The sequence below is a fragment of the Chanodichthys erythropterus genome, chromosome 11, assembly GCF_024489055.1.
Source record: "Chanodichthys erythropterus isolate Z2021 chromosome 11, ASM2448905v1, whole genome shotgun sequence".
Taxonomy (NCBI): domain Eukaryota; kingdom Metazoa; phylum Chordata; class Actinopteri; order Cypriniformes; family Xenocyprididae; genus Chanodichthys; species Chanodichthys erythropterus.
The window spans coordinates 9,816,949-9,835,510 of NC_090231.1; the positions used below are offsets into that span (position 1 = coordinate 9,816,949).

The following is an 18,562-nucleotide window of genomic DNA, read 5'->3' on the forward strand; positions in this document are numbered from 1 at the left end:
CTGAGTCAAATCAATGTTGCTATTCCATATTTACCATTAAAATGAAGTTTAAATTTTCAAAAATGCATTTTTAATCAACATACATGCAACACAAAAGCTACTAAAATTGGGTCATGGATGAAATACATGAATCTTTCCTTTCCCAGGAGATGCTCTCGACTTTCCTTCATGAATATTTACTATGAACTACGATTTCATAAAGAGCCACAAGATGTCAGTGTTCACTAAGGTATTAAAGGAGACATTTGTGTTGTCATTCCAGTTAAGAATGATGAATCTTCGTGTGACGTTTGTCAAAAAACAATACGCCACACTTTTTTCAAAAGCAACAGATTTTGATCAGTCAAAGAAAAACAGGCTGAAGAGGAGAATGTCAACATTCACTTTGTTTCATCTCAAAAACCTATAAAGGGAAGAAATGTAGAAACGTGACAATTATTGAGAAAAAGTTTGAGAGACATGTTACTTTTTCTTTTTGTTATATTTGTTATATTTTGTTTTTAGTCTACAGTGATATCTTTGTTTATTTAATTAATAATGTTCAGTATTTTTAATAAATGTAAAAAAAGAATCATGTCAATTGCAGTTTATTTAATATTAATAATGATGGCTATCAAAAAACAATATAAAATCACTCACATGAAAATATTTAATTGGAGTATCGGTATTGGTATCGATATCGTCGATACTTGTCTCGAAAGTACTTGGTATCGGATCGGAAAGAAAATGATTGGTATCGCCCATCCCTAGCTGAGACGGCAATACTTAGCTTAACTGCAAACTGTTTGCCATCTCAGACCCCCCTCCCTCCATAAAAACACTTTCTCATTGGATCTATGCAAATCCCCAAAGTGACCTATACTTGACCTATTTTGATCTCAAAAAGGTGAGTTGTCACTGAAAGGTGGAGTTTGCATCTACTGTATGGTTTATAGCAAAATAACCTTCTTAGAGAACTAGTCTTTTTAGAAACTTCTAAAAAGTTTGTAGCATCAGTCTCTTACTCTTATATTGTTGTTGGAAACTTAAGATTCTTATAAATAGTTAAAACGGAAGCCTACTCAGATTCAAAAGATAATGGTTAGTTGAAAATATTATTTTATTGCAAAGAAACCATATAACCTTGCTTATCTATTGCATAAGTTTCATTTAAAAAAAACAAAAACAAATCTTACTCAGTACATTAATGATTTATATGCTGTTCACGACTCAGCACATTTGTTTTTCTTTTTATGACAGGATTTAGAAATACTGAATAATTCTGAGCCACAGTCATTTAAGAGTTAACTGACATTTTAATCTTGGCATAAAAATCTTTTATATGTTTATATTAGAAAAAAAAATCATTTTATTTCTGCTTTGTGCATATTTGTCCTAGCTGAGGAGGAAAATTCGACACTCATTTACAAAAATCAATTTTATTTGTAAACCAAAGTAAAGGACAACATTATTAATGCAGAATCTGAGCCAAAAAGAACATTGTTGTAATATGAGTAAACCACTGAAGCATCAGACTTTAACAATGGCCTTCCCAATGTTTTCCCCCTTGAGCATCCCCATGAATGCAGCAGGCATGTTTTCAAACCCAACAGTGACATGTTCCTTACACTTCAGTTTTCCCTGTAAACCACCAAATCAAGAGAAACTGCATCATTATCCATATATGAATATTAAGATAAAGTTAGTATTAGACATATTTAGATTTTCTAGTATTAACCAAACATTCTGATTTACCTCCTGCATCCAGGTCAACATTCGCTTTAGAGACTCCTCATTTTTATGTGCCCACCTGCCCACCAAGAAACCTTCCATTTTCAGCTGCTTAAAAATCATGTGCATGTGTGGATAAGGACCTAAAAAAAGACATACACATTAATCACAGCTGTAAATGAACAAGTGTCTATGTCTACCCAATTCAGCACTCTTACATAAAATGTCTTTATTGACATAAATAAATTGACCTGACTTTGCAAATTCTTGTAACCTTTATACTGTTATTAATGGGTGAGGTACTGTATGTCTCACCTGACTCCGAATTCACCAAATATCGTCTACCATAGGCTTTTAATATTTAAATAGTTTTTTGTCCTTAACATTGTAAAAAATATTCCAGGAGATAAGGTATCACCCCAGGTAGGCTACCCCAGAACTGCACATTTTGGATGTAATCAGGTGTTTTAGATATAGGAAAGATGACCTCAACATGGCGGATGGGCCTCAATTCCAGGGGGCCTAATGCAGATTTAGATTTTATAGTATTAACCAAACATTCTGATTTACCTCCTGCATCCAGGTCAACATTCGCTTTAGAGACTCCTCATTTTTATGTTCCCACCTGCCCACCAAGAAACCTTCCATTTTCAGCTGCTTAAAAATCAATTCTTCATGTCTAATTTTATGCGTCAATAATGGTGACCATACAGGTTTTGCATGATTCACATTGAGGTATTGACTCTAGTGTAAAGGTCATTCAAAGCACCCTCTCCTGAACAGTGTTCGAATACCCTCATTCACTATTCCCTACATTACTCCACTAATATAGTCCACTTGAAGAAGTGAACAAAAGAGTGAATTCAGACACTGAGTGGACACTGGAAAGGCTGCCGCTTTTGCATAGTTTCTGCTCGCTGTTTAATAATCATTTGAAACTTAGCAAACTGGAAGCTCCAGTAATAATGAAAAGAATTATCTTGAACTCAAACATAAACACTAGCATGTATATGCCTTAATTAAACAATTTAAAGTAGATTGTTTTTTTACAAGATGTAATATAAGTCTAAGGTGTCCCCTGAATGTGTCTGTGAAGTTTCAGCTCAAAATACCCCATAGATTTTTTTAATTAATTTTTTAACTGCCTATTTTGGGGCATCATTAACTATGCACTTATTTTTTAAGCACGGCCCCTTTAAGAGATGCGTTCCCTCTGCCCCACGAGCTCTCGACTATATATACATCGCATAAACAAAGTTCACACAGCTAATATAACCCTCAAATGGATCTTTACAAGATGTTCGTCATGCATGCTGTATGCATGCTTCGAATTATGTGAGTAAAGTATTTATTTAGATGGTTAAGTTTGATTTTGTGTGAGTTTGAGGCTATGCTCTGTGGCTAAAGCTAACATTACACACTGTTGGAGAGATTTATAAAGAATGAAGTTGTGTTTATGCATTATACAGACAGCAAGTGTTTAAAAATGAAAATAGTGACAGCTCTTGTCTCCTTGAATACAGTAAGAAACGATGGTAACTTTAACCGCATTTAACAGTACATTAGCAACATGCTAACAAAACATTTAGAAAGACAATTTACAAATATCACTAAAAATATCATGTTATCATGGATCATGTCAGTTATTATTGCTCCATCTGCCATTTTTCGCTGTTGTTCTTGCTTGCTTACCTTGTCTGTGCACAGATCCAGACGATAATACTGCCTTTCCTTGTTTAATGCGTCAAATGGGCTGGCATTATGCAAATATTGGGGTCATACATATTAATGATCCCGACTGTTACGTAACAGTCGGTGTTATGTTGAGATCCGAGTGTTTTCCGGAAGTCTTTTAAACAAATGAGATTTACATAAGAAGGAGGAAACAATGGGGTTTGAAACTCAATGTATGTCTTTTCCATGTACTGAACTCTTGTTATTCAACTATGCCAAGATAAATTCAAATTCTGATTTTAGGGCACCTTTAATAATCAGTTAAAAAGGAATTTATACCTGTAGGATATAACACTGTACCCACATTGGACCAGGGATTTGGAAAATGGATGGATGGATGATTAACCAAATTGACCCTTCGCAAAGACCCGTCTCTCCCTTAGTTACTGTTGCTTTGTCCGACAAGCCATGGCACTGTTACGCCACACAGAGGGATAAATACATTGTGGAGCAAAGAGGACACTGACAACACGTCAACAGACAAGACAGAGCAGGTTACTTATTATATTAAACAAAGTTCCAGCTTTCAAATTGTGTAATTTTTTAATAAATTAGAACAATAAAAAACGTTTTGTGGCTCTTTAATGTGTCGCGACAGAATGCTGTACCGCCTCAGCTCAAACAGCTCGTGAACTGATCATCTCTTCTTACTAGTTAACTTATAGCATCAAATAAACATGAATGCTGCTGCTCAAGAAACATTTAATGTGTACAAATGTACAAAATATTGGTGTACAATATTTTTTTTCAGGATTATTTGATGAATAGAAAGTTCAAAAGAACAGTGTTTATCTGAAATCTAATGTTTTGTTACATTATAAATGTCTTTACTGCCACTTTTGATTGATTTTAACGCATCCTTGCTGAATAAAAGTATTAATTTCTTTAATTTCTTTTCAAAAAAATAAAAATTCTTACTGACCCCAAACTTTTGAACGGTAGTGTATAATGCTACAGAAGCTTTGTGTTTTAGATAAATGCTGTTCTTTTGAACTTTCTATTCATCAAGGAATCCTGAAAAAAAAAAAAGTACACAACTGTTTTCAACATTGAAAATAATCATAAATGTTTATTGAGCAGCAGATCAGCATATTAGAATGATTTCTGAAGGATCATGTGACACTGAAGACTGGAGTAACGATGCTGAAAATTCAGCTTTGCATCACAGGAATAAATTACTTTGTCAAATATATTTAAATAGTACACAGTTATTTTAAATTGTAATAATATTTCACAATATTACTGTTTATTACGGTATTTTTAATTAAATAAATGTAGCCTTGGTGAGCAGACGAAACTTCTTTTAAAAACATTAAAAATCTTAGTGGTTCCAAACTTTTGGACTGTACTGTAAATACACACCATTTTTCAAGTTTAAGTCCACCGAGGTTAATCTTGTAACTCCTGACTGCTTTGTCGGACAAAATGGCGGATTCGGTGTTTAGATTGGTTAGATCGCTTGTCAATCAAACTCCTGGTGAAGGGTCAATTAACTAGGGCCATCTTCTTGCGGGACGCGGGAATTCATTCGGCACAACCCTCACAGTGCATTATGGTTATTCTATGGCCGTTGAGTTTACATCAGTTGTGCATTTGTTATTGCAATGCATTATGGGATTGAATGAGTGCACTCGATAACGTCGACTATGGTTTCAGACACCACTACAAATGGCTGTCCTCTCAAATAGAGCCCTAGTTTACCCAAAAATAAAAATTTGCTGTTAATTAACTCACCTTCAGGCCAAGATGAAGGTGAACTTTTTGCTTCAGTAGAATAGTAAAGAAGATTTTTAGCCATGGTCCTTAATGATTCATATAAATGGAAGTCAATGGGTGCCATCACTTTGAGATTCATTGACGATACATTGAGGTCTTAAGGAGCAAAAAATGATCGGTACTTGAACGGTGCATTCCAAACGGGATATATTACCCTCCGAAGGGCACTTTGGAGTGAAAATAATCATGGCCGCCATATTGAAGGGTCGTTCCAAACCGAAGTGCTCAAAACTGGCCACTTCAAAGGGCCCTTCGGAATGAAGGATTTCGAAGAGTACAACTGATGGACACTTCGGGCCCCCATGATCCTTTGCACAGAGAAGTTGTTTGGCATCACAGAATGGGTACAGGAGGCTCGGAGTAAATGTATGTATGGTATTTTTCTATACTACTGTAATATTTATACAGTAGTATAGTATAGAGTTAGATTTGGTACATTATTATGGTCAAAATTATATTGTACTTCAACAATACTTAACAGCTCCCTTTATCAGTCCATTCAAATGTTTCAAATACATAGACACAATATACATTATATTTAATGCAAATAAATAAATAAATAATCTATTGTTAAACAAAATGGGTGTTTTTTTGGGTTTCGTAATGCTGGTGAACACACACCCTACCTCTCTGTAGTATACAAACAGTGGAAGCTCACGTGTAAGGTCGCTCCCATGCATACTTCATTATGCGACAGAAAGCTCATGCTCCAGACAGTTGTGAATGCGGTCAGGGTCATTTGCCAAGGCTGTGAATTAAAGGTAAAAATGTTGGAAATAATGTTCAGCATAGATCGTTAAGACCTCAATGTATTGTCAGGAGCCACGGGTATTAATTTTGTTTTGTCTGCATATTTATTTTTTTTTTTTCTCAAAGTGACGGCACCCATTGATTTCCATTATATGAATCACAAGGACCATGGTTTCAGCTAAAAATGGTCTTAACTGTTCTTGGATGGCCTGAGGGCAAGTAAATTACCAGCAATTTTTCATTTTTGGGTGAACTATCCCTTTAAGTCAATAGGGAGCGATTTCGGACACAGCCCAGGTTAACAACATCATCATTAATCCCCGGTTTCACAGACAAGGTTTAAACTAGTCCTAGACTAAAATGCATGTTTGAGCTGTTTTAACTGAAAGAAACATGTACTGATATTTCTTAAAATATGTCACTGCCATTGTTTCGTCTCAAGATGCACACCAGAAATGGTGTTTCTAGTACATTTATACTAAACATGTACATTTATACTAGACTGTACATTTACAAAAGTTACTTAACTTAGCCCGGTCTGTGAAACTGGGCCAAAGAGACACAAACCTGTTTGTGGGGTGGTGTCATTGTACAGTGATATTCCTCCACAAACAGCAATACGCCCAAAAGACTTCATCTGCGGAATAGCAACACTAGAAAAAGGGCCACCCACCTAGAAACCAAACCAAAACAATGAATAATCAAAGTTGTCTTTTTAAAATGAAAAAGGTCCACAAAAAGGTATTGATATTTGTAAGTTAGTATCAGAAAATGCATTAACCTACTAGTATCAATCAGTTCTTACATTCTCAAAGTAGCAGTCGTATCCTTCAGGTGAAGCTTTCTTCAGCGCTTCCTCCAGTGAGGGGACAGTCTTATAGTTAAAGGCCTGGTCAAAGCCCAGCTCCTTCAGGTACGCCACCTTGTTATCATTTCCTGCGGAACCCACAACCTTGCAGCCTTTAAGTTTGGCAATTTGACCGGCTACAGAGCCCACCGCCCCCGCGGCTGCATTCACCAGTAAGGTTTCTCCTGATTTGATGGCACAGACCTCCTCCAAACCATAGAGTGCAGTCAGCCTGTGGTGCACAGTTATTTATCATCATTCATGTATCCTTTTATCATATACAATTTGATTTCTATGTGGTGCCTCAAATAAAAGATCAAGTACAATTTGTAAATGAGTTGAAACTGGATTGCATCAAAATTAAGGTCCGTTCAGACCAGGAATGATAACTATAAAGATAAATATATTAGCAACCACAAAAGCACACGATAACATTCTGGTTTTTATAAGTGTGCGCTGCAGTAAAGTCTGCCGCTTCAAATGCTTGAGCATTTTGACACTGGATAAGTTCTGATTGGCTGTCAATGTTTCTATCCTTCATCAACTACAAAAAAAAAACAAATTGCAAAAAAATCTGGAAATGATTCCTAAAATATCGTTCCTCTAAGTCGCTTTCATTATAGTTGTGGTGTGGACTTCCCTATTCTTATAGAATGAAAACGATTATTAAAACTTTTTATTACGTGGCTCTGTGGAATATTTGATTCTAACTGGTCATTTGCGGCATCCAGCTGTATGTTATCCCCTGATAACAACTGGTAAAAACTGATAACACAGGTTCATCCGGGCAACTGAACACTGAAGCCAGCACTTTACGCTTGCTAGGAAAGTTTTGCGTTTGGTGAGCTAATAAAATAGTTACAGACAGCTCGGCTTATTAAATGCTTATCTCCTGAACTGACATTTTCTTTAGCACGATATTCAGCGCAAACTCCGCCTTACAGTCAATTTCACTGTTTAAGCTTAGGATGTAGGGTAGGGTTAGGGGTTAGAATTTGTTGTAGCATAGCATTGTAGGAAATCAGCACAGTGATTGACATGACCAATAAAATCTTTAGAAACGGCTGTGGGGTGGAGTTTGCGCTGAACAGGGCTGCGTTCAGCCCAAGCGGCAACCACCCCCTTTCTCTCGTGAAGCTAATACGGAAGTAACTTAAACTGCGATTCATCGACTGGCCGCTAGGGACAGGCTCCAAAAGAGAGCAGAATCTCATAGAGTCCCATGTTAAACTGGCCAAGTTTATAGCAGAAAAAAAGATGTTTACAAGTTGGTTCAAATTGTGGTTTTGGTCTATACTGCTATTTTTGCCCTTCATGACAACTCTGAGGGGGGTGAATTTTTTTATAACTTATCCGTTTAAATTATATTAAGCCTTAAAGTTCTGCATAATTAAGGGCGTGGTCACTTGAGTGACAGGTAGATTGCTGCTGTCTGTGAGCCGTCATGTTACCTCAGCTGCCGCTGAATTTGGCATCTCAGCCGTTTTTTTTTCTCGATTATTTTATACAATTATAAAATAAGGCTTGCTGCATAATATTCGAGACTGATATGTGTCAGTGTAGATGTGGATGCATGGGGAAGAGACACAGAACACACGTTGTTGGATCGTGGCATTGGCTGAAAGTTTTGGTTGTGAGATTTACTACAATGACAATGGCGGGAGGATATCAAAATCCGACAGCACTGCTTGGATATTATAACTTAAACTGCTGCACTATTTTGAAAAAAAGATACTTTGGACACAGGCTCATTTGTTTGTTAGATATGATCGTATACAGTTTTACAACATAAAAGCTGTTCAGATTGCATCCTTTCTTGAAGAACGATGACAGAGAGCAGATCATTAAGAAATGTGACATGTTTTTTTTGTTTTGCAATGGACACTCATATAATTTTACCCAAGTGCCACAGATTGGATTCATCTCGCGATCTCTATTTCATTATAAAGGTATGAAGTCCCATTTTGATTTTCCATGTTGTTATTTGCACACCCAACACTACTGGTGTTGGAGCATCTATATCTTAAAAAAACACCGTAGATTGACAGTAAACCTTTAGAACGTTCTGATGATAAAACTTATCTTCATTAATAATTTAGATAGTATCTAGATATATAGCTCCTTTGCCTGCTAACATGGTCACGTCAAGCTAGACGGGCGTGGTTTCAGCAACCAATCACATCAGCTCAAACCACCTCCCCGCCTCTTTGCCCATTTTCAGTTATCCAGGAGTGACGTGCGGTGACGCGCAGCTAAGATGGCCGCGGCCTCATTTAGGCGTCAAAACTGCTGTTCAGAAATCTATGGGTGACGTCACGGACACTACATCCATATTTTTTTACGGTCTATGGTTCAGCCCTGACAAAACGTCGCAAAACGTTTTTTAAATGGAAACGGTGGTGGGTTGATCAGCACAGCATGAAAAGACATTTCAGGTGAAGGATAATCCACTTCTTACCTCCGAGACCGTGCTGATCTATATTATTTTTATTGTGAGTATTAGGCTTATCATTATTGCTGATCACTGTTGTTGTGCTATGATATTGTAATATTTACCATTATATAATCAGAGGAAAATAGAAAAGTTTATTAAAGTCTCACTTCACAATACAATAGCAAAATATTTAAGTATTATATTTTTATGTTACATTTTAATACCCATTGTATGAGCTGTCTCTTTAATACCGCATGGTTTATATACATCTTGCCGCTGATTGGGCTGACATCGCTGACACACCCACCAAACAAGAGAAAACGTATCTCAAACCCGTTGCACACCGTTTCCAGGAAACATGTCATTCAACCCGGAAAACGTAGCAAAACGTTGTGCACCGAGCTTGAACATGCCCCTGGATTGGGGGTAAATTCAAACATGTGTGTCATGTGCCTGTCTGTCTATGGGAGGAAGCCATGCCCATTTTAGAGTTCCTAACCCCTATTTGGAGATTTCCAGGCTGCATCTATACCCTTTTTACAGTTAAATGTCTGTCTAGTTTAAATTTGCCGCCTGCTAGCAACTTTTCTTTCTCTGCGGAAACTTCGCGTTTAAAGAGTTAATAAAATATTTAGACTCAGATCAATATTTCATGTATAATTATTTACTTATGTGGCAAGTAGCCGAGTAATTTTTCCTGCTTGAAAATCTGACATCCTGCATTGTCGAATGCCTCCTGTTTAAGTTATGCTTTCTTTTTATTAACAGTCAGAAATAAACACAATCCATTTGCTATTGACCAAAAACACTTCTGAGAACATGTTTAAAAGTGATCCAAAACTAATCACACTAAGCAAATTATGTCGGCAACAAATGTTTGTTGCGTAAAACCACACGTGAATTACGAAACACATTTACTTTTCCCAGAACACTAATGTCTACTTACAACATGTGTAATGCTCTTTGATGTGCTCAAATGAAACGTCAGATAACGTCTAGTATATCACAGTGGATTAAGCCTTTGACCTACCTTTACAAGGCCATTTGGAAAAGAAACAATTGTGAGATGAAAGAAGCAGTGGGGTTTACCCTGGCATGCCCATGGCTCCGATGGCATGGGAGAGGGGGACATCTTGAGGCCAGTCATCCAAGATTTTGGTGAGATCACTCCCATCTGACACAGTATGCGTTCTCCAACCACATCGACCAACCACATGGCAGCCCACAGGAAATGAAGGATTATTACTTTTAATCACCCTATAGTCAAAATAGAAGAAAGAAGAGACATTGATTGGCAAATTAAATGATCAGGTTAAGTAAGTAATGTTTTTTTTTTTTTTTTTTATTTGAAAGTGGTTTATAAACCACCAACTCCAATATAATTTATAGTCGATATGAAACTAAAGTTGTGATGATCTTTTCTTCCCTATTATGACATATAATTAAGTGAAACAACTTGTTGAACAAGACAAAAAAAAAAGTAGGGTGGGACTTGATTTTATCCATCAGGAACTGACTTAAAAAGGAGAGGCATTTAAAAGAAACACTGTATAAACATAAACTGGTTTTAACTGATCTCTTTAAGTATGCACACTTTAATTTTTAACATCTTGACATCTTGATCTAACTAACTGACTAACAGACAGTGATGGTAAATGCATTTCTTTTCCATTTTACACTGACTTAATAATCATGGTTTATTTTGTTATCTTGATGAAAAGTATCTTTATTTTACTTAGCAACTTGAGTTCCGATCATCACGTCTCCTTCTTGCATTCGAACACGACTGTATGGTCTAGAAGAAATTAAAAAGATAAAATTGCATATTTAGAGGAAATGAAAATGAATGGCATTTTTACACATATCAAACGAGGATCAGTATGACTTAAAGTAATCAGGCTCTTAAATGCAGATATTAATGCACTCATTACAGCTTTCTCACTCACCGCATGTAAGGGTCCACACTAAGGAACAGTGCCTCCAAAAGAACCTCTGAAGAACAAGAATGGTATTCAGTAGAACAAATATGGAAAAATATCATATGAATTTTAAAGAGCACAAACCTCCATCTTTGGGCTCAGAGAGCTGCTCTAGTTTAAGCTCAAAGTCAGAGTCTTTGGGAAAGCCCTCAAAGTGCTTCTTCAGGACCCAGGTTTTGGCTTGAGCCATTGTTCTTTGTTGAGGACTGTAGTAGAAGTAAATGACAATAATATTATATTACATACATAAGTTAACACATGCAAACTGTAAACATAAAGTATTGTAAAGTTAATTTTCAAAACAACAGATTGTGTTCAACGAAACGCAGTTGATTTGCTCACACATCACATCAGCAATAAAGAAAAGTCTCTCCTAGTATTCATACCCTTTAATGCTATGTAGACGAATATACTCGCTGGTGTTGCGCACACAGTAGAGATCTATCCCACAGCCCAGTCACACACAGCTACATTCTTGGCTGAATCTCGATCAGGTGACATTTTGCATTTATCTGATTGGCCGACTAGCTTTTTCAATCATTTTCAATGAAGAGGCTTCTGATTTTTTCCCAGTAATTCAAAACATTTTATACAGTTTTACGTTGCATTATAATTTTATAATTTAATTTTTTAATAAATTTATTTTTATAAATTTATAATATAATTTTAACTTCTGTGGCTATAAATAAGCTTTTGAAATAATGTAATTCAAGAAACCACCCCGTTGTGGATCTTGAAAATGAAATCGCAAAGATATCAAAACAATGCAAGGGATATGGTGGGATGAACGATCTGGTAAACAATATTTAGGTCTCAAGTATAATAATAGTATTCAAATATTTACAGACGGCTCAAAAGATCCAAATACAGGAAAGACGGGAGCAGCACTATATATTACATTTTCAGAAATCAATATTAAAATGAACATTAGATCATTTAGCAGTTTACACTGTGGAACTTGTAGCTATTTTACTAGCACTCACGTGAAGGAGGCTGGGCCTAACCAATTTATCATCTGTTCGGACTCAATGGCATCGTTAATAAGTATTGCAAATTGCAAATATGTCTGTAGGCCTGACTTGATTTATGAAATATATATATATAAGCGTCTAAATCCGCATTGAAGCTCCACACCCTCAACAGTTGGTGGCGGTAATGCACCAAATTGGTATGCCAACCGCGAATAAATTTAAAGAAGAAGAAGAGAAATGACCCCACCCCCACGTCATGTGACGAAGCAAGCGCGGGTAATTCGGAAGTAACGCGAGACAGACTGCAATCAAAAACGGTCCTGTTTTCGAGGTGAGGATATTTTTAAATACTGATTTATGACATACATATCAAAGTTGGTTTTAACTGAATTGTGGCAAATGTATTAGCGGTTGTACTCAGCTAATCTGCAAGCATGGTACAAACGACACAAATACGTTAGCTCGTTTTTAACGGCTCTTGAGATTCAAAATATTGTATTCATCTGTTATTCTGACGTTAAAGCTAAAGCAACTTTAGCTGTCTTTGAGGTAACGTTATAATGACCGAGTCGTGTCTGAAACTTCTGGTTAAGTGACAGATCGTTGATGGGTATTATCATTTGAATATATATTCATCTTTATAAGTGTGTTTTGTTATCAGTTAGTGTGTTGGTCACAGGCGTTTTGTGGAAACTGCTTTTTCCAAATCTGTTTTTCACAGAACATATCAGGCTAAATCACCACATCATGTATAACTGTTTATGGGTCAATGACATGACGTGCACATTTTTGTGTCCAAGTGCATAATTTCATTTTTAATAATTTGATAAATTCATGATATATATCACTTTATTTTATAAAACCTATTTAGTTTGAATTCTAATTAGTACGTTTAAATATATGTTATTTTATGTTTTGCTATCTTAAACCCCCAAAATGTTAAGTGGTGCAACTGTCCAAACAAATGAACAGACGAGAAGACTATTTAAAATAGTGTCTTAATAATAATAAAAAAGTTAAAAACTAAAGACTATGGCAATATTTTCTGTTTGAAACCTTTCATAGAAACAAATTTTATAAATATCAGTGTTTTTTTATTTTTTATAAAGCTGTTGACATAATTCAAAAGCTTTTGTCCGGCAATTTGAATGTCAGGGTGGCACAACTGCACATTTGACACTTATATTATGAATTGACATGGTAATAACCGCAAACATAATGCATCACCTATTCTAGAGGACTCCCAACTGATCCTTGTGGCCGAGTGGAAAGGTTTGTACATCTCTCAAATACTGGTTAAAAACTGCTCATTTCAAGTATGGTAGGTTTTTTTGTTCATCCTTCTGAGATTGTCACCATTTGTAAAACTGAATGTTTCAAGATGTAGGAAATCCAACATTTGATAGAAATCACTTTTATTTAAAAATAAAAACAGACATGAATTACCACTATAACCAACAGATGGCAGCAGAGGAGCATTTATTGTCTCATAATAGCCAGATTCTGTAATAGCTAGTCTTTCACTTTTGAATAAATATGAAACATTATAAAATCACTAAGTTTAAAAATACATTTTGTCAAGGTGATGTATGAAGTACTCACAAAAGGAAAAGCAACTTTTCTTGTGAATGAATTAAACAAAGCGAGCACCACGCTCTCCCTTTATAACCACAGTCAGTGCAGCGCAAGCTTAATGATTTTGCCACACATTTTATTCAGTTAATCTAACAAAAGTGTATAATAAATCTTTAATTTACAGTGTGTTGACCCTTTTTTTTAACACGAAAGTGTGAAAACTGATGGTTGAATTGAATTTTGCCAAGGAGGAACACTGAATTGGGCCTCCTTTGAATGCATAAAATAAGTCAGGCTTGCAATAATGTCCTTTGACTATCTACCTTAGGATAACTGAATATCTCTGAAGTGTGAGCCGAGTTTGCATAAGCAGACATGCTGGATGGGGCTCAGTTCGTTGAGGCATTGTCACGTTTGGGTTACCCACGGGCGTCTATGCTGAAAGGTTCTGAGTTTGACTGGTTATTTGACACCTCACCGGATAACCTGCACCTTTTACGTGTCGTCTGCAACCGCCTGAACCGCAGCAATGTTCTAACACCAGAAGAATTGCAAGCGTACAAGGCACTCCAGGAGACCGGGAAGTCTATCTTGGATGAGGCGACACTAGCTGAGTTGCTTAAAACCTGTTTGCCTGTGGATGGAGGTGTAGGGTCACAGGGCTGTTCTGTGCTGGGTGGCGAGGGAAATGTAACAATTGAGGACCTTGAGGCAGAACTTCAAGCTCTCCGCAAGGAAAAGCAGCTAAAACAACGGAGACTCAACAAGCTGCAGATGCTAGCTACCAACTGGGGTGCAAACTCCTCTGCATCCCAAGCACTGCTGCAGGAAGGAGGCAATGTGGTAAAAGATGCCAACTCTGCCTTGGCAGCTGAAAATGCATACACCAACTCAGCAGTAGAGAACTTGTCAAAGGAGACCACCAAACTGGCTGGCTTTTTCCAAACCAGCCTAAGGAGTAAAGATGGAGCAGCTCCACCTTTAGTTCCTCAAACTGGAATCCCTGTACTCTTCTCTCAGTTGTCTCTAGAGTCGTTCCTCCAGCAACAAGAGCAATTCACCAAAGTGCTGGCTGCCTACACTCAGCGTCAGTTCTTTCAGGGCATCTCAGACATGATGGAGACCTCCACTTTCAATCGCTGGCAGCTGACAAATCTGAGCTGCTGCAGTGAGAATGAGGAAGAAGAGGATGAGGGACTAGTGGAGCTCAGGAAGAAAGAGATGGCACGACTGCAGTGGGCATATATAGTGGCACAGTACCAGCTGGTGAAAGAGAGGGCAGAGGAGCATGGTGACAAGGCAGCAAAAGAGTGGCTCATCCAGCGAATGAACAGCAGCACAGAGGTAAAAACATTTTACTTATGTTGATACTTTTGTTATGGCAGCCATGTATTTCCTTCGGTCCTTCATTTTTCAAGACTAGTAAAGTTGACTAGAAACAAAGACTACATATACACTATGCGAAAGTTTGTGGTCAGTTTTTCTACTTTTAAGAAATTAATGCTTTTCAGCAAGGATGCATTCAATTGTGACAGTAGATACATTCATAACATTACAAAAGATTTCTGTTTTAAATAAATGCTGTTCTTTTGAACTTTCTATTCATAAAAATATCCTGAAAAAATGTATTATGGTTTCAATAAAAATATTAAGTAACACTACTGTTTTCAACATTGTAAATAATAATAAATATTTTTTGAGAACAAGATCATGTGACACTGACGACTGGAGTAGTGATGCTGAAAATTCAGAATTGCAATCACAGGAATAATATATATTTCAATAAAAAAATATTATTTTAAGTTGTAATATTTCACAATATTGCTGTTTTTACTGTATATTTGGTCAAATGAATGCATCCTTGATGCATAAAAAGCATAACTTCTTTCAAAGACATAAATTCTTACCAACCTCAATCTTTTGAAAGTAGTACATTTATTTTACAAAATGTAAAAATTTAGTTAAATATTTTGTAATTATAATTAGATCATAGCTTACATCCATTTTGTAAATGTGTGAAACACCAATTTAACTGCTATTGTAACTTTGGCTGGAGATAAACACACTGTGCTAGGAGAAGAAACTTGTGCATGTGACGTTTAATGATGCATTTGAGTCCCTTGGATTGAGTATACCTATAAATGTTTCTCATTTTCTCCCTCTCGTAGTCTCTGTGCTACTCACAGGTGAGCAGGCTTGAGCCTGATCTACGCTCTGAGATCAGCTCAATTCAGTCTGAAATTCAGTCTCTTATGTTAGACCCGGTCCGCTCCGCATTACGAGACTGTGCCCGCCTCCTTAACATCCCCGTGGTGCGTGGTGACCTCGCTCTTCAAGTAGCCAGGCAAAATTACTACACCTCCAGACAAAGTGAAATTCGTGACCAGCTTCTCCGTCAGAAGACCTTCTTCGAACTTGTGCGTCTGGCCCAGGATGCAGAGCTCCTTAGGGGGAAGAGGGTGATGGGGCAGCTTGATGAAATAGTGAAGAGGCTGGAGGGGGCAGCAGAAGCTGCTACTCAAAGAGAAAACACTTTGACACAACCTCACTTGACCCAAGTCCCCTACCTTGGTCTTAATGCTAAGCAACAGATCATGAGCTCCAAGGACACAGCCTTTAGCAGGTAGCCAACCATAAGTGGCGAGAGTTTTAATTTACAATTTTGTACCGTGTATTGCAGGTTTAGTTTGTAAGACTATATGCTGTGTTCATCCTTCAGGTTGCTGCAGATGCTCGAGATGGGTAAGGCCACCACGGAAAGAGAGGATCCATTCCAAACCTACGGTAGGCTGGAAACAGCAGCCTCCAACCTACAGGAGCATCTGGTCACTGTACAAGAGGCTTTGGATGGGGCCAGACGAGAGCAAGCCTTTACTGGAGCTCGGTTAGAACATGACCGAGATGCGCTCGACCAAGTGGCGTACTCTGACATTGTGCAGCCTCTCCTGAGGCCGCAGGTATGTGCTACAGCCACACCTGCACTGGAGCTCTGCCCTCATGCACAGGTATGTCTTTCTTTTTTCTCAACCTCGCCACCATTTTCTACATCATTCGTTGTGAATCCCAAGATACGTGAGCAGATTTATTTGTCAGTATTCATGGCTTGTAAAAAGCATGCACTTCTCATCATTGTTTGGTGGTGGATTTTTCTGCACAATAATTTTTTGTTGTTGTTTTAAGACTTGAAAATTGTCAATGGCTTCTGCTTTCTTTCCTGTCACTGCAACACCTCACTGTCTGTGTCTGTGAAACACATTTTATTGGACTCTGATTGTTCTAGTTCTCTAAGAACAGTTTTGTTCTGCTGACACCCTTGAAAAGCTCTTAACAAAGTTAGTCCAGAATCACTTTTAGAGTTTAATTAAAAAATAGATCTTAAACTTTAGTTTTCATTTTTATATTTGAACCTAGATTGGCCATGAAAATAGTGGAAGCTTGCATGATTTCTCCTCTTAACTTCCCATTTTAATACTAAATTAAAATGAGAAGGAAATTTAATTGAAAAGATTACCTTATTAGCAGTGAATTAAATCCTTGCATGCACAGAAAGTAATCAGTGTTCATTAGGAGTTTAAACCCTCTCCGTCTGACTTGTTCCAACCAACTCTCTCTGTTTAGGAGCTCACAATTGTTCTAGATGAGCTGGAGGTCAAGCAGAAGACCTTGTACACGCTTCTTCAGGACATAGTTGGGGACTTGAAGGCCAAACGAGGGAGACTTGAACGCAGTGCCTCCCTGAGGAGAGAGAGGGAACTGTATGTTTATTTCCATCTGGACCCAAGACTGCTCAGTAGAGCAGTGAGAGATATAGAGGCTCAAGCAGGGCTTATGTAGAATATCAGATCTCCTTTGTCTAAACCAGCCAACATATACAGAGGTCCTTGCTGCAAAAATAAAAAATATGGATGACTGAGAAATTGATGTTAAATGCAGATTAGGACATGGACCATTGTTGCTTTCTATGTTGTGGAACTCCATAGATCTTATATTCTCATGTATTATTCTTTATTTCTGCTATCTGCTAAAAGTTAATGTTCTTTAGTTGTGTCAAATTTGTGTTCAGTGCTTACAGTTGCACATTAATTTACATTTGTACTTTTACAAATGTGCCACACTTTGTATAAATAATGGTGCTTATATATTTTTGGTGATTAACAGTTCTATCTTTGTGAATAAATATCATTTGTAATTTCAGTGTTTGAGTAAATATTTGTGTGTGTGTTTCAATGCATTTTTTTTTTTTTTTTGCTTCAACGCATTTAATATTTTAATTTCATTAAAAGACCACCAGAAAAACAACAGCCGACTATGTGTATTTTTTTTAATAGATCCGAGTTGACTGACAGACATTCAAACAATGGATTTCCACTCATATATTTTGTAGTAGAAGAGTATGACAGCAGTGTTGCTTGTGCACATTTGATCCCTTTACTGTCATTTCAATCCAGCACCTCTTAGATCGCACTGCTATTTTTCTTCATATGTATTTACAGGGTTAAGACAGACTAGAAGAGCAGGAAATGAGATGGAGAGCTACCTCTGCAGCAGTCTGAACACAACTCCTCTCTCTGCAGCTGCACAGAGCATCATAGCAGCCCTTCGGGTCCAGTATGTGCACAGAGGAGAAAGAAGCGGAGCTAGTGAGTTTGAAACAGAACATTCTTACAATATTATTAATTTGAGGCTTGTTATGGCAATTAGGAGGTTGAATGTTGCTTGTTTTTATTCACATTCAACTGGTAAGTTCTAATTTTTATGCTAAGCTTGATGCCTTAGAAAGAATGAC

General features: G+C 37.1%; 2 protein-coding genes across 3 annotated transcripts; one reads left to right on the forward strand and one right to left on the reverse strand.

Annotated features, from left to right (window-relative positions):
- Positions 1-1,368: 1,368 nt before the first annotated feature.
- LOC137030966 (prostaglandin reductase 1-like) lies at positions 1,369-11,720 on the reverse strand. The gene is made up of 9 exons (XM_067401510.1): positions 11,617-11,720; positions 11,315-11,436; positions 11,198-11,243; positions 10,987-11,046; positions 10,341-10,508; positions 6,776-7,049; positions 6,538-6,643; positions 1,735-1,853; positions 1,369-1,620 (listed from the first exon to the last, which is right to left on the reverse strand). The coding sequence occupies exons 2-9, from the start codon at positions 11,418-11,420 to the stop codon at positions 1,510-1,512; spliced, it is 990 nt and encodes a 329-aa protein (XP_067257611.1). The 5' UTR covers positions 11,421-11,436; positions 11,617-11,720; the 3' UTR covers positions 1,369-1,509.
- On the forward strand, positions 10,519-18,061 carry haus3 (HAUS augmin-like complex, subunit 3). Of its 2 annotated transcripts, none has more exons than XM_067401506.1 (5): positions 10,519-10,567; positions 14,105-15,120; positions 15,945-16,399; positions 16,496-16,781; positions 17,395-18,061. In XM_067401506.1, exons 2-5 carry the CDS (start codon positions 14,152-14,154, stop codon positions 17,608-17,610), a joined length of 1,926 nt encoding a protein of 641 aa, XP_067257607.1. In that variant the 5' UTR covers positions 10,519-10,567; positions 14,105-14,151; the 3' UTR covers positions 17,611-18,061. The 2 variants fall into 2 exon arrangements, with proteins under 2 accessions (XP_067257607.1, XP_067257606.1); XM_067401505.1 differs by lacking the exon at positions 10,519-10,567 and adding an exon at positions 12,484-12,532.
- Positions 18,062-18,562: the final 501 nt, after the last annotated feature.